The sequence below is a fragment of the Diadema setosum genome, chromosome 4 (assembly GCF_964275005.1).
Source record: "Diadema setosum chromosome 4, eeDiaSeto1, whole genome shotgun sequence".
Taxonomy (NCBI): Eukaryota; Metazoa; Echinodermata; class Echinoidea; order Diadematoida; family Diadematidae; genus Diadema; species Diadema setosum.
The window spans coordinates 12849331-12865130 of NC_092688.1; the positions used below are offsets into that span (position 1 = coordinate 12849331).

The 15800-nt window shown below is 38.3% G+C and overlaps 1 protein-coding gene across 2 annotated transcripts in view; it reads left to right on the plus strand.

The window, feature by feature from the left end:
- LOC140226878 (SH2B adapter protein 2-like) overlaps positions 1–15800 on the plus strand; it is a 101257-nt gene that overhangs the window by 50097 nt on the left and 35360 nt on the right. For both annotated transcript variants that reach the window (XM_072307306.1, XM_072307307.1), the window contains exon 4: positions 3079–3281. In XM_072307306.1, the coding sequence (XP_072163407.1) occupies positions 3079–3281 (203 nt within the window). The remainder of the gene's footprint in view (positions 1–3078; positions 3282–15800) is intronic.

Below are 15800 nucleotides of genomic sequence, written 5' to 3' on the forward strand. Positions count from 1 at the left end.
TGATAAAACGTCCAGACGGTACAAGCATGCAGATTTCTGCGAAATATTGATAGAAGCAGTGGATGCAGTGACCTCTTTATTGCCCACCTGCGAATATGAATTGAATTTTGTTTGTTTTGTTTTGTTTTTTTGTGTGTTTTTGCTGGCTCCAGGAGTTTGCGGTGATTGTTTTTTCTTGTTTGGTGACATTTGGGAGATTCTAAGCCCCCCTCGGAGAATGGAGTCACTTTTGAGACAACGTCGCATTGTGCCGACTAGATTTCCCGTGTAGCTCTGCGAATCCAACATTCTGCAGAATGAATCCATCTAAATTACGCTCTTGCGTTTTGAACACTGCAGGGTCGGTGGTAGATGGATTTTCAAATGACGTATGCTCGTAGCCTTTTGCATTCTCACTCTTCATTACTGCAAGAGAATCAAACGCTTGCAAGTTTAATCTTCTATGCACACTCATTGAATAATCAAGCTTGCCTCAAAATGTCGCTTACTTTCTTGGGTGTCAATAGCATTAATGGGCAAATGGGTCAGTGTACCTAACCCCAGATTGCCATTTCAGATTTGCAGCTCGCGGAAGTCGGTCGCAAGCAGGGCGTGTATACATGCTAATAGCGGGCTTATGCATGCCCCATGGTGCAGATTATGTGATTTGAAGAGGGAGTATCCGATATCACAAACTCCTGGAATTGTGAACATTTAGTGTGAGCGGGAAAGGCCCTTTTCATGTCCCTTCTCCTTCCCACACACACACACACACACACACACACACACACACACACACACACACACACGCACACGCACACATCCCCACATCATGCAAACAAACAAAATGTTGCGTAAGATTTTGGGGAATGTAGTCATAAAAGGGCTAACTTTATTCTGAAAACATCATCAGTGTACAGTCTGTTAAAGGCATGATTTACCATTTGCAGAAGAAACAAAAACCCAGCATTAGTGCTTTAAAATAGTTCTAGAATGTGAGGTAGGGATAGAAACAACCAATGAAAAATTTAAATTCATATAATTGATGTTAAGTATTGTTAAATACACAAAATATAGTAGAAATGTTTCCAGACTAAACCGTCTACAATTACAGTTTAATGAGAAAAATACTGATATCTACTTATATTTTAGGCTTTATTAAAAAAAAAAAAAATTATATGGTAGGATGTTTTGTGATACAACAGACCTACACATATGCATCAAATGTGATATCGGGAACATTTTTTTTAATCACTGCTCCCAAAGGTAAACAGGACCTTTAAACAGAGACTGAAGGACAAGCTGCAAACTGTCAGACTTACAGTTTTCTCAGCAATAATACACAGTTCACTCTGCAACATGTCAAGATCACATCAGCTCATGCCTTTTAATGTACAAGGCAATCACAAATTCCATTTTTTAATTTCTCCAGTGATTATCATTGCCTGTTTTTACAGAATCAAGTTTTTCTTTTCCTTTTTTCCTTTTGTTATTATTCTTTTTTTTCCCCCAAGCTTTGCTTTATATGTTGATTTCCACTCAGTGTACAACAGAGCTGTTTTTCTCTCACATTTTGAGATGGATAACCTAAAGTAGAATCAGCTATCAATCTATTTTTGGTTGGAGTTCTTTTTCAGTAAGCATGATCTAAAAAATTGTTCTGTTGGGACCAAATAAAAGAGTGTGATATGACAAAAATCATCTAACAGCAGATTTTTTTTTTTTTTTTTTTTGCAGCAAGTTTGCATCAAATTTTGACGAGATCCTCACAATGGCTGCAGCAAACCTTGCAGATGCTATAATTACACACACACACACTCACAAGGGATTTTGCCAATCTCCGAGCACCGGCATAATTTCTGCAGCGCAATCATATTCCAAGCTTGTTGTGTTGTCAAATTTGCATAATCAACTTCTCAAGCAATATCAAGTGTGGGCAAGAAACTGCGCTAAACTGGATAGATTGAGCTGGTGGGGGGGGGGGGGGGTTGCTGCAGCGGCATGCACTACCTCAGAAACTGCAACACAGATACCTGATGTTTCTACATCTACTGTTGTGTTTAAGAGTGCTGGCTTGAATTTCAAGATTGTACTTGACTGTAATTTGAGGATGGATAGAAAGAATTGAAGTGACACTGAAAGATACACCCTAGGAGTGGCAGTCTCACCTACTGCGGTAGTGCAAGAGTCATTGTTTGTTATGCCGTCTCTAAAAATGTGTGGGTTTTATTTTTCTTTTCTGTTAAAGATCCTGTTTACCTTTGGGAGTAGTGATTTAAAAATGTTATCACATTTGATGCATATATGTAGGTCAGTTGTATCACAAAACATCCTACCATATAAAAAAATTGCAATAAAACCTATCGTATAAGGAGCTATCACTATTTTCTCATTAAACCATATCTGTAGACGGTTTAGTCTTGAATTTTTTTTTTATTTTAACTATTGTTCACAATTTGTATATTAAACAATACTTAACATAGATTATACTGGTTTAATTTTTTACATTGGTTGTTTCTATCCCTAACTCACATTTTAGAACTATTTTGAAGCACTAATGAAGGGTTTTTGTTTCATCTGCAAATGGTAAATAATGCCTTTAAGGTTTCCATGTCAAGATATAATCAAATTGCATATCACATTCATCATCTTCCCATCTACTTAGTATAAATGTCACAGATTTAAGCTTTGATAAAGTTTGTTGTAAGTGGATATATTATGGGAGTGTATTGGATAATCTCACTTTGGTTTTGATTTCTTTCCCACTTGAAATTCAGTAGTATCAAGGCACCTAAAAGAGCTTTGTTTGGTGCAACAAGTTGCCCTATCTTCAGTAGATGGTAACACACTGGGCCGAGTTGTGTGGTGTGTGTGTTGTATGAGCATATACGCATATGATTCTGTCAAATGTATTGCTGATTAGTCCTGTGGTTGTTTTAGTCTTTTGGTACATTTGTACCTTGCATGAGTTATCCTTCAGAAGTGAAAGAAGAAATGTTGTTGAAGCAAGCAAGCATACAAAAAAAAAAAAAAAATGTTTTGTAACCTGTCTTTATAATTGTTTGTTTTGTTCCCCTGTTTGTTTGTTTGTCTTTTTAGTCTGTCGGCAACTTGGAGTATGTGATCCAGGCCCAGAGTTCGCAGGATATGCAATCCTGGCTAGCCAACATCACCAACTGCATGAAGACCAACCTCAACCTCAACGGGGGCGCTCTTAACGGGCGGAGCAACGGCGTCAACAGTGAAGACACCAGCAGAAGTGCCAACGGTGTCGTGGCCTCCTCAGAAAGATCCCAGCCAAGGTAATGATGATAAATCAAGCTAATATTCATGCTTCTTTCTTTGTTGTTGTTTTTTTTTTCAAAGACCTTGCCATGCAAAAAAAACAAAACAAAACAAAACAAAACAAACAGCACAATTAAGTAGTACTAAGCTGGAGTGTGCCATTGCCATTAGTTACAATTTTCAATGAAGAGCAAGCTTGTAATGATGTTTATGCGAAACAAAATATCTGAGCGAGTGGGTGTGGATCTGATTTCAGCTGACAGAAATGAGTAGATATTAAGCACCAAAGCTCTTGCCATGCATAATGCAGCACAAGTACTAAAGTCAAGTTTGGCTTAATTATGCATGTTGTCATGGCAACAAGAAAAATGTATCTAAGTGGGTGGGTGTGGATCTGATTTTAACAGACAGAAATGAGTAGATTAGATATTAAGCACCAAAGCTCTTGCCATGCATAATGCAGCATAGGTAAATCAAGTTTGACGTATTTGTTCATGTTGTTATGGCAACAACAAAAAATATATCTGAGTGGGTGGGTGTGGATCTGATTTTAAATGACAGAAGTGAGTAGATTAGATATTAAACACCAAAGCTCTTGCCATGAATAATGCAGCATAAGTAAGTCAAGTTTGGCTTAATTATGCATGTTGTTATGGCAACAGTACAGTGGAGGTGGAGAAAGCAGTGAGAACTTTAAAAAAGAAAAAAGAGATGAAGGGTGTGCTTGTGGCTTCATCTCACTGATAGTGGTAAATCTTACTACAGTGCACTCCCATTAGAACAAAGAAAACCACTGTTTTATTATATTGAAATTTTGTTGCAGCCAAACAGTAGAATGTATGAAGGTAAATAGATGATAATTTTTGGACCTGAATTTTTGCTTTGTTGCAATAAGAATTTGGTTATAACCGTGTCTGTTATAATGGGAGTGCACTGTATACTAGAACTTGTGAGACAGGATGTGTAATTTCTGATGACTGTTTATGTCATATATATGATTTGGTTGAAGTACCAAGGAATCATATAGCAAGGCTGCACACTGACACTGGTCCAACGGTCCTTGACCAGTAAAAATCACTGTCGGACCAGTGACTTTTTTAGGAATGGACCAGTAAAAAATGGAGAAACTGGGTAATTACTGGTTCGACAGACAGATAGGACCGGTAGAAAAATATGCATAAAAAAATGCATATGGAACTGATATGATGACTGTTTATGACCCACAATTAATGCTAGGTTAGGCATATTTTCCAAGGAAACCAGTGACAGGACACTCCGATCAGTGATGATTGTTGATGTGACGCTATGGCCATATTTACTCGGGAAGAAAGGTGGCCATTTTCAGGTCCAGGGGAATTGATGCCATTTTGGTTGCTGCTCGATTAGATTGTAATGAAGCAGATCATTCTGTGGTAGTAGTGATGTGGTCAGTGTCATTAACACAGATTTTTTTAATTGAGACATTATCAATATAATACTACATCAAGTGTGTGAATCTAAGACTATTCGACTCAAAAGATATTTGGATCATGAGTTAAGCACACTTGTTGCAGCCTTGATATTCACTTTTCTTCTGTTTGGTTTATTTCTGCATTTTTCATTATTTCAATACAAAATTACGTCAGTAATAATCATTTATCAACATTACTGACACCAGAATAACATAATGTAAACAAAATTTGCCAATCTATTATCAACAGTGACTAATCAATGACAAATAAAAGAATATTCATGCTTTTGCACAGTATGAATTTATAATATATATATATATATATATATATATATATATAAATCTCTCTATTCCCTTGTCTCTTTCTCTTTATCTCTTACATGTGTCTACATTGTGTTTCGAAATTTTTTGAATGAGTTCAGCTCGAGCGGTACATATAAATGCCTTACCCACATTGATATGAAATACGACCGCCCTTCGTCTGGCCACCTGCCTGCCATTAAAAACCATTTATATCAACATCTGTTGTGTAATTGAAGTCAATGAGAGATTTCACTCTTATTGCTCCCTTTATTCCTATGTTTTGTCCATGAATCTGTCCATTTCATTGTTACAGAACGATGAAACGCTCCTCTCATGCACCTGATTTTGTGCATTTCAAAGGATTATTCAATAATGTTGTTCATTGGTTCAAGTCAAAGTTTAAGTCAAATTCAAAAGTTTGAAATCGATTTAAACATTGTCAGAATGAAAATTTCATAGTGAAATTTTTAGAATTAAGAGTACCAAATCTTCAGCATTTCTTTTTCAAGAGAATATTTTATTAGATTTTGAACTTTTTTATCGTCGGTGTTGTGAATAACATATGCGTATTTTCAGTGCCAACCAATTACAACAACTTGCATTGTGTGTGAGTTTTCATCTCTTCATGTAGAACAACAAATGATTTTACACATGAAGATGGTAGAATGTTTGTTTGTTTATTTGTTTGTTTGTTTGTTTGTTTGTTTGTTTGTTTGTTTGTTTGTTTGTTTGTTTGTTTGTTTGTTTCTGTTTGATTCAAGAAACAAGAATGTGGTTTTCACCCAATAGGAATTCTAGTGGTCGGCATTGTGGAGATGTCATTTTCTCCTGGCTTTGTGGATTCCTCCTTCTCCCAAAGATATAAATAGAGCTGAGTGTCAACTTCTGTCCGTCTTTCAGTCTTTTCCCCCTCTCCACCCCCCCCCCATCATCCCTCACTATCTTCCATTCCCCTCCCATCTTCTCTCTCCCTCCTCCCCTTCCCCTCCCCCTCTCACTCTTCAATCATCTTGCCCTTTGAAGGTGCACTTTCTCTCACTCCAGAGCCATCAGCACCATCCCGCTATCCCATGAGCCCTCTCCACATGCTCTTCATGTCAGACTTCCTGTCATCCAGACCAATGGGAGGGATCTTTTTTGTTTTTCTTCTTTTTTTTTCTTTTTTTTTTTTTTGTTTTTGTTGTGGTCAGGGAGGAATCGCAGTGTTGAGTGTGGTTTATATATGGGATGCTGAGTGTAGGGGCAGTGACCATTCCCCGCTTCCGCCCCCATTCTGTTAAAAGCTGTGGAAAGCTGGGTCCCAAGTGTGGTGCTAGTCCTATATGTACTTTTCATAATCTACTCTTTAATTCTTTCTCTCGTCCACGCTGTTCTAAAATTTCATTCAATCCATCAGTTTCTGTCTGCGGCCATTTATTCTCAATGCATCTTCCCGAGTATCTCTTTTTTCTTATACTTGCGAGGTCATCTACATGTACCTCCACTACATACAATGTATGTTATATGATTTGCTTTTGTGCATGCCCATTAATTTATCCACATTGATATCTGTCTTTCTTAATACTTTTCCTTGCTTGATTTTGCATGCTTTCCCTTATATTCTATTAATTCATATATAACTTCAGTATTCTGTGTTGCTTTTGGAACAGCGAGCTTGACCGAATATGCTCTTGCTATACAGAGAAGACTCTTTAGCCTGATATAAAACAGAAACAAACAAAAAATGTAGAACATTCATGCTTAACTTCACTCCACCTCTCTGTACACTCTCTTCTTCTTCTTCTTCTTTTAACATTGTATTGTTGTTTTGGAGATGGTGTGTCATTACATTGTTAGTGTTAGTAAAACAAATGCTAAAAACCCACTTATTAAAAAAAAAACCAACAACAAATAAATAGAAAATCCAGGTCTGAAACATCTACCAGTGCCAATTCCTTTTGATGAATATATCACAATGGAGGAAAAAAACATGAGAAAGTACCAGTATACAATGTCAGGTAAAAGAAATCAGACTCTACAAACATGAGATCTTGTCATTGCACACCCCCACATGCATGTATGTGGTCATTGGACACTGCGACTTGCGCAAGTAAGAGTTTCAAGTGTGTTCCAAGTATTCATTGTGAGGAACAAACTGGCCTGTCCACTGACTTTCCTCCTGATACCACCACCATCACCACCCCCTGCCCCCCCCCCCATATTCTCTTCCTCACACACACACACACACACACACACACACACACACACACACACACACACACACACACACACACACTCTCTCTCTCTCTCTCTCTCTCTCTCTACCTCCCTGATACTGTATTGGGACCTATGCAATACAAATGCATGTTGACTTGTATTGATTCTTCATGCCCTGATCATCACTCATGTGGACAAAATGTATAATTGTGTGCTATATATTTTATAATATATTTCTACTACTTTTCTTCATATCACTTGTAATAGATGCACCCACAAATAAACCTTTCAAACCAATATTCTGCCACTGACATTGTCAGTCAGTCATTGCTAAAGTCATAACATGATTAACACACACACGCATGTTTCCCTTTTCAACTTTTTTGTTAATCGTATTTCCAAGTAACATGGAAACATGCAAGTTATGCTCAGTCCAGACAAAGGCGCATTCCAATTTCTTTAGTTAATCAAATTAGGACTTTAGCAATGATTGACAGATGATGTCACTGGCAGAATCGTGGATTGGAAGTTGTTTTTTTTTTGTGTGTGTGTGTGCGTATCCAAGTAATCTCAAGAAAAATTGTTGAAAAATTATAAAACATATGGCACATACATGTAGTTACATGTTCTTTTACTGCCTACATAAGTGATGATCAGGGTATTATAAATCAATACAAGTCAACATGCATTTGCATTGTATAGTTCCTGTAAGTGGCCCAAACTTGATCTCTGTACAGGTCAGGAGGAAGTGTAATGTATACACATGGTAATACACTGCATGTATAGTATTCCATGCACAGGATACTAGATAGGTATGGGAACAATGTTTATCATCAAAGATACTGTGACACAATAAATACTACAGGGCGTGAGTTGTTAGTGCCTACTTGGGACCTTTCTCGTGATCAGATGCCTCCATCTTTTCCTCATTGTAGCAATTAACATACATATATTTTTGTTTTCAAACCTCTGTTTTTCAATTTCTCTGTAATGTTCAAACATCCTTAAAAAAAAAGAGAGAAATAAAAATAAATCACAAATAATTCTTGTGCAGATATGATTAATTTTTGACAGCTTCCTCTTGAATCATAGTCTTCACAAATAGTTAGTCAAATACAACCTTTTATAGTAAGTTATTTTAACAGGTAGGTAAACCCATAACATATGGTAGATATCTCAGGTACTTATAACTCAGATAGTAAGGGTGAATTAATCAACAAAAAAAAATCTGCTTTGTACGGGTTTGCTACAAAAAATAACAACTTTGAAATGATTTCAGGGTGGTAAGGTTTCAATCCCACATCATATTGTCCCTGATTTCTGCAAAAATCAGAGGGTGACAAACTTTCTGCAGAAATCACCATTCAGAGCAGTGCATGGAGTAAGCAGTTAAAGGGACTGTACAGTACTGGTTGAGATGGGGTTTCATGTTTTGAACATTCCTAAGTGAGATAATGAGAAACCTCTAATGAAATATGAAAGAGCATGTCATTTTAAGAAGGATTCAACTTTATTTGATGAAAATTGGTTTTCAAATGGCTGAGATATCAAAAAAAGTGATGATAATAAAAGGCGACAGGCCACGCCTTTTATTGGGATCTCTTTGTTTTACCCTGTTTTTGGATATCTCAGCCATTTCAAAACCGATTTTCGTCAAATAAACTTTTGATACCCCTTAGAGTAAGGGAGTTCACGGTTGCAATTTGCGCATGTGCAAAATAAAGGTCAAATGAGAATGTTTGTGTATTTGCCATTGACTTTCAAACGAAAAGAATCCTTAGGCAAATGAGGATTTGGAATGTTAAGTTGTGTGTTTCACCTTGTTAGAATGCACAGGTGAAAGTGATTCATCAATAATGTTTAACAAAAGCTGCACACGCATTTCATTGACATTGATTACAAAGGTGGCATGCTTCAACAAAAAATGCTCTGTCACAGGTCCTTCCATGTCATTTGAAAGTCTGTGGTGTAGGGGTCAAATGAGACATGCGCTGACCATGAACTCCCTTATTGCATGCTCTTTGACATCTCATAGAGTGGTTTCTGAATATCTCGCAAAACATTAAAAACTAAATCCTCACCTCAACCAGATTACTGTACACACCCTTTAACATAACTGTGCCCCCAAACTTGTGCAGAACCCTTGAGAATACTGAGAGGGCTCTCTGAGGTCTTCACAGGAGTATGTCTGACAATCTCTGCTGTGACGACGCAAACACAAACGGGAAGAATCGCCAGAGGTTCTGGCGAAAAGAGAAATTAAAGTTTGTCACCCTCTGTACCAGGAAATCAAAAGCGATTAATCCAGATTCCAGCGCAGGGGTGAAAAGGCCAAAAAACTTCTTGGCACATCAATTCGAGCTCAGCGATAATAATGACATTCTCAACTGCTGGGTTTTGATGCAAGCACTTATGAGGAAAGCAGGTAGCCTTGGCTCAAGGCTGCATGTGATGATTGCATTTTTGGCAAGAATTGGTAACAGAATTAGGCTATTAGATCCAGTTTCTCTTTCACAATTCTTTTTTTTTGTTGTAAATTTGTTTCTGATTTTGTGCAGATGAATGAATTTAACAAGTTCCATTTAACTTTTCTCCAACATACAATATTCAGTGAAATTCATATATCATAAATTAAAAATGACAAGATGATAATTTTCCCTGCAAATTATCCTACTGATATGATGGGTTTCAGAAATGGAGGGAAAACTTTTTCTTTCTGTGGAACTCTTAAACAGTATGGATTCACAAAGGTGCAATTCAGGGATTATGATTGCTCATAACACCAGTGCAGAGAGCTAATACAAACATTATAGTATCAGAAATAGCTATACTCGCTTTTCAGTTTGCCCAATTCATCAAGCCCCTACTCCCGTACATGTGATGACTTTTTAGTTAGACTTCCTCATTAAAGCCAATATTAAAAAAAAAAAGAAGAAGATAAAAGCATCATGCAATTTGCATCTATCACTACCCTAAATTAACAAAAATTTTGAACAGGTCACTGCCTGAATCGGCAGCATACCCTACTCGCTTTTGGATGGAAACTCCGAAGTTGATTCATCAGTCAGGTTCACACAGACCTGGCTTTACTGTTCAGTTAACTTGGAGGTTAGCTACCTGTGATGGTAGTGGAACTCCGAGGGAGATAAACTTGAAGTTAGGGACCTGTGTGAACGCTCCTGTATACTAGCTTATGTAATATCAACGCTTTCAACCACAAAATTTTTGTGGGTGAGACGTGGATAGCTTGGTGATAACAGCACATCCACGTAGATCATGGTAGATAATGGGGATAGCTGCAGATGGTATTATCAGTGCCCTCTCAGTTAAGCTTTACCTAAGAGTCATATCTGTATATTGTCTGTGGTTCCCTGGTCTTGGTGCACCATAGAATATAGTTTACTACTTCTGTTGACATCAGCTGCCCTGAAGATATTGCGCAATCACCCACTTCACTTTGAAAAGGAAGGGGGGAGGGTCATCGTGTACGATGTACAACTCCGTATCAGGGCAATTACCTCCTGAGGGCAATTACCATCCAGCTAATTATTTGGTTAGTGATAAGGTGAGAGTAAAGATTAGGGTCAGGGTTAGGTTTAGGGTTCAGAGTTTGGGTTAGGGTTAGGATTAGGTTTGGGATTAGGATTAGGGTTATGGTCAGGGGAGGGTCAGGGATAATTGCCCAAGGTGATAAGTTGAATTTGAATTCATATTATAATTTACATTGTAGTGTCATCAATGATAGCACTGTGGTAATGGGCTCACATTTTGAACTCTAGTGGAGAGTAGCTATCAATCACTGATGATAAGATGCACGTGGGAACACAGCTCTAGTGCTTGCTAGAAGGGTTAATTTTTGATAAATATCGCTGTTACATGTCTCCTTGGTAACTGCTGTGGCAAAGTGGGTAGTACAAGTATTATATGTATCTGCCAGACAGAATTAGCGACACCTGTGCACCCAAATGCGTCTGGCAGCCACATACAAGTCACAAACTGGGACACAGTTGTGGGTGGAGCCATCATCGCAATTAGATTACCCAGTGTGGTAAAAATTTTTGTCACATGTGATATTCTCTTCAGCACATGTTTGCGTACATCTGTAACCTCAAATCCAGATAGCTGCTGCTCGGGGATCGGAGAGGATTTCTGACAAATGGCCGTAGGGCATCAAAGGCTGCGTTTATCATCTTTCCCATGTTTGAAACATGTTTCAATACTCACTGTCAAAAAGCGTTTGCAAAGGCATTTTGGATCACGTTTCTGGAGTTGTTGCGTTTATTTTAGTTAGGTTCAGACGACAAGCCTTAACCTCGAGGTTAGGAAACCTCGAGGTTAAGCTTGTAGTTAGGGACCGTGAAGACGCACTCGTAGTTAGCTAACCTCGAGGTTAGCTCGATGTTATTATAAGAGCCACGAGAAATCTTATGGTTAGCGCTCTAACCATGAGCCGTGGGGGGTCCCCACTCGTAGTTAAGCACCGTGTGGACACAAAAATCAACGCACTCAAAGGGGCAGGAATTTAACCTTGAGGTTTCGTAACCTCGAGGTTAAGATTCGTTGTGTGGATGCACATCAAAGTTAGGGGGCAAGAGCTAAACCTCGAGGTTTCCTAACCTCGAGGTTAGTGCTTGTCGTCTGAATGTAACTTTTCTCTGTCGTGAGTCGAGAGGGAGGCCTTGTTACTGCCCAGCTCCATTACGCAGTTTGACCCAAGGGGCGGAGATCGTGTAGTTGGCAGTGGTTGGCATGGGTCAGTCAGAGCTATCAATGCATTCTAAAACAACTCTGCATTTATCATCTCCACAAAAACATGTTCCTGGCTCAAACTCATATGTGATCACACACTTTTTTCAGCATTTCAGAAATGTGTTTTTAACCCCATCATCAAAACAGTTTTGTATTTATCACCCCACCCCCCACCCCAATCTCCCAGAAAGTTGTTTTCAAACCTTAATTCTATGCCAGGAGTGAGTTGATAACCACACCCTAAAAGTTTACAGATGTGGGATTTGGGATGCTTTCTGGTGAGACATCAACTTTTTGACCTTGTCATGTGGAAAAAGGATGATAGTAATGAACTCACCTGACTAATCATGAACTACAGTATATGCCCACTAGAAATCGACTCACTTGCCCATTTGTTGCAGAAACTAAAATCATGTGGCAATAATCAGCTGCAACTATCACAGAGCTGAAGGACCATTTTCCCTGCTATGGAAATTTAAGAAAAGTGTCTCACTGTACAACCGTAAATGTGGAATACTTTGTGATGTGAAAATGTGAAAATTTTGGTGAATGTTGCGCTGACCTGCATGAGCACAGATGATAAGAAGAAAGAAATATTTTGGGGGATATCAAAATATGAACAGCAATACTTTTTCATAGCTGCAAAATTGTAAGTAAATATAAATATCTGCAAAAGTGAAGTTCATTATGGAAGTCTCCACGTTAACAGTAACACCAAATATGAGTGGGTCAAATCGTCACACAAAATGTTTCATTGATCACCAGCCATTTCACATAGGTACATTGTAGGACATAAAATGCTTCACTGTAAACATCAATATTTTTGTAGGATGCCTTTTTTCTTTCTTTTTTTTTTTCACTGATAGGCTCCAAAACATGTCCGCGGGTTTTCAAATTCATGCTGTGCAATTGTGCACCCATTCAAAATGTGCGCAGAAAATCGTGAAGATATTTTTCGCGGGTTTTAGATATCACGCCAGCCAAAAGTGGCGCGGAATACTGTACATGAAAAATTAGTGTACCGAGAAAATTTCCATGTTTGCGGCATCTCCTTGCGTAATCTGATGGGGAAAACTGAAAATGTGTGACTTGCATCCCGAATTCATTTTCTGTATCTTTTGTAGTTGACTTTTTATAGCCATTTTCCTTCAAGCAAAGTGTTGTTCTAACAGCCTCCCTCATGGATTTCTCATCACTGTTGCTAAGGTACGATAATACAAGTACAATATTACGCCAAGAAGAAGGTAAATACCGGAGAGGAGTCCTCAAATTTGAAATTGTCTGTGATTTATTTGTAACCTCTCTATCTGAGAACAATAGCAAGAAAGGAATGCATTTTATCAATGTCAGTTTCATTTGTGCCCTGAGCTCTAGTCAACCATTTTAAGGACATCATTTATTGGGGCACATATGCCATGGGATATTGTCTCAATAAATCTTTCACGTCTGGCAGAAGTACCAACTGCGTCGTTGTTGATTACCACATTTGCTTGCCATGTGATTTGGAAGTCAGACAATCATCGTTTTCCATGGGAAAAGTGAAAGTGCAAAAAAAAAGAAGGGGAAAAAAAAAAGCCCAGAAGGGAGAAAAAGATATGATGTATTCTGATATGACAAGCGAATGAGTTTACAAAAGAGAACCAACAAGAAAATTTCCCTTTGCCTTGCTGATTTTGCACGCCGTATCCCATGAGTCAACTTCCTGAATTCCGTGCAGCCAGAAATTCTTGCCAGGGCAGCCTAGTCTGTGCACATAAACTCTCTCGTGCGCCCTCCATGGAAACTCCATGGTAGGGTCTATTGGAAGGAGGAAATGGCCAAAACTGTGAATTGTTTGAGGTCAAGGTAACAAAGGAAGTGGTAATGACATTCTTTGAGTGCATTTGCTGGTTCTATCTTTCAGGCTAATACCCCTTTCATAAACTCAATAATGCGGATAATATCCGCAACATTTGGTCGTAAAATCGGAGAGGGGAAAGAATAATGCGCATTATTTCGACCCTTCTATTATCCGCATAATAGCAGCGTCGGGACGAGATTTTGAGTTTATGAACGCAAACCCAAATAATGCGGATAATTGCTGGGGTGCGGTCAAACGTCACCTGTCTTTCCCGCAGAAGGGGGGTGTGCAGTCACCATGACGATTATCCGCCTTTTTCAGAACGGGCGCTCGTAAAAATAATGCGGATTATTCTCAGAGTTTGTGAACGCATTTTTTATTGAATTGTCCGCATTACTCTTATGCGGATAATAGGAGGATGAGTTTATGAAAGGGGTAATAGACTATCCACCAGGGACCCATTGTTACAGGAAGACCACAATGGTGTCTGCAGTTTTAGACTACATGGACTGAAGTTCAATTTGCGAGGTCGATTATGATAGTCTCCATAGAGGAATGGAACTTTTGAATCCCAACAAAGTTTTGAGATAGTCCATCTCTTTATATTTCTCCCTTGCCATTTCTATTGTTTGTGTGTGTCTGTGTATCTGTGTCTTTCTGTCTGTCTGTCTGTCTGTGTTCGAGAGAACTTCTTGAATAAAACAAACAAACATCATTTTCACTGTAGAGATTGGAATATTGCATAATCCATGTTACTTTAATGGCAACACACTAGGGTAGGTGATGGTGTTTTAAATGAGTGACACACTATATAGTCGAGACATGAATCCCATTAGATCCAAAACTAGTCATTTCATTTGCTTTCAAGGTGTATGAAGGTGAAAGTTCATACAAAACATACACACCAACTATTGTCTCTGAGACTTGTCTCTCCACATCAATATCATAACTATGATAAAAACAAAAAATATAGAGAAAATTCCACAAAAATTCACATTTCTAGCGTAAGGAAAGAGCACCTTACTAACCACTTTCAGAAAGCAGGGGAAATAATTGTACCCTTAACATATGTCAGTATCAAGTTGATGGAATGTGTAATTTTCATGAAAAATTAATTTTTGTGGGATTTTCTTTATATTGTTGTCCACACATACGTCATAACCTCTAGTAGTCTCCTCATCCAGCGGTTCCAACACCAAAACTTTAAAAATTCATAACTTTGGCATCGATTGTCTGATTTTCCTCAAACTTTCACTGATGCGTTCTACTAATGTTGCTGCTTTCGCTCAATCCACATTGCGCCTTTGGATTGGGTTCCCTTTAAGAGTGTGTGTGCCGGGAGCCAGACATCCCCTTCCCATAGGACAATGTCCACTTATAAAACATTGAGCCTTTCTAAACTGTCATTGTGCTCTACTTTCACTCCATTGAAATCCTATAGGCAGAAACACGCAGTTTGTTCTCACTTATTTTTGAACGCACTCGGCCTTTCATTCTGTATCTTATCAGTCACGCACACTGGTGAATATAGTTGTGAGCAGTGATACGTGTAGAATCCATGCAGTGGTGCAGCAGCTTTTGACATCTCTGTCTTTTGTTAGCTCAAACCACCATACTCTTTCATTTATAACCAATCATATTTTCGAAAATGTTTCATCATAGTGAACAAAGTCGCACGTACGATATCTCACGGAGTTCAGTGAACTCCACTCCAAGTAAAACTTGCCTTACGTATGATAAAGTTATTGTAATTATGGAATTTGGGCATCGAACTTGTTTCCCCCGAATAGTCATTTTTGGTTGCAATCCTATTTTCAGCCAAATCGAGTAATATTTTACATGTTTGTTCAGTTTTATTCCGTCTGTCAAAGCAGCCATTAACATGAAACGGGTGTGTTAGAGATAGAACATACACACAAACTCTAAATCATCACCACAGTGTACTTTTTATTTTGGTCTTGTGCTGTGTGTACGACATGTGTTGCTTTAATCGACATA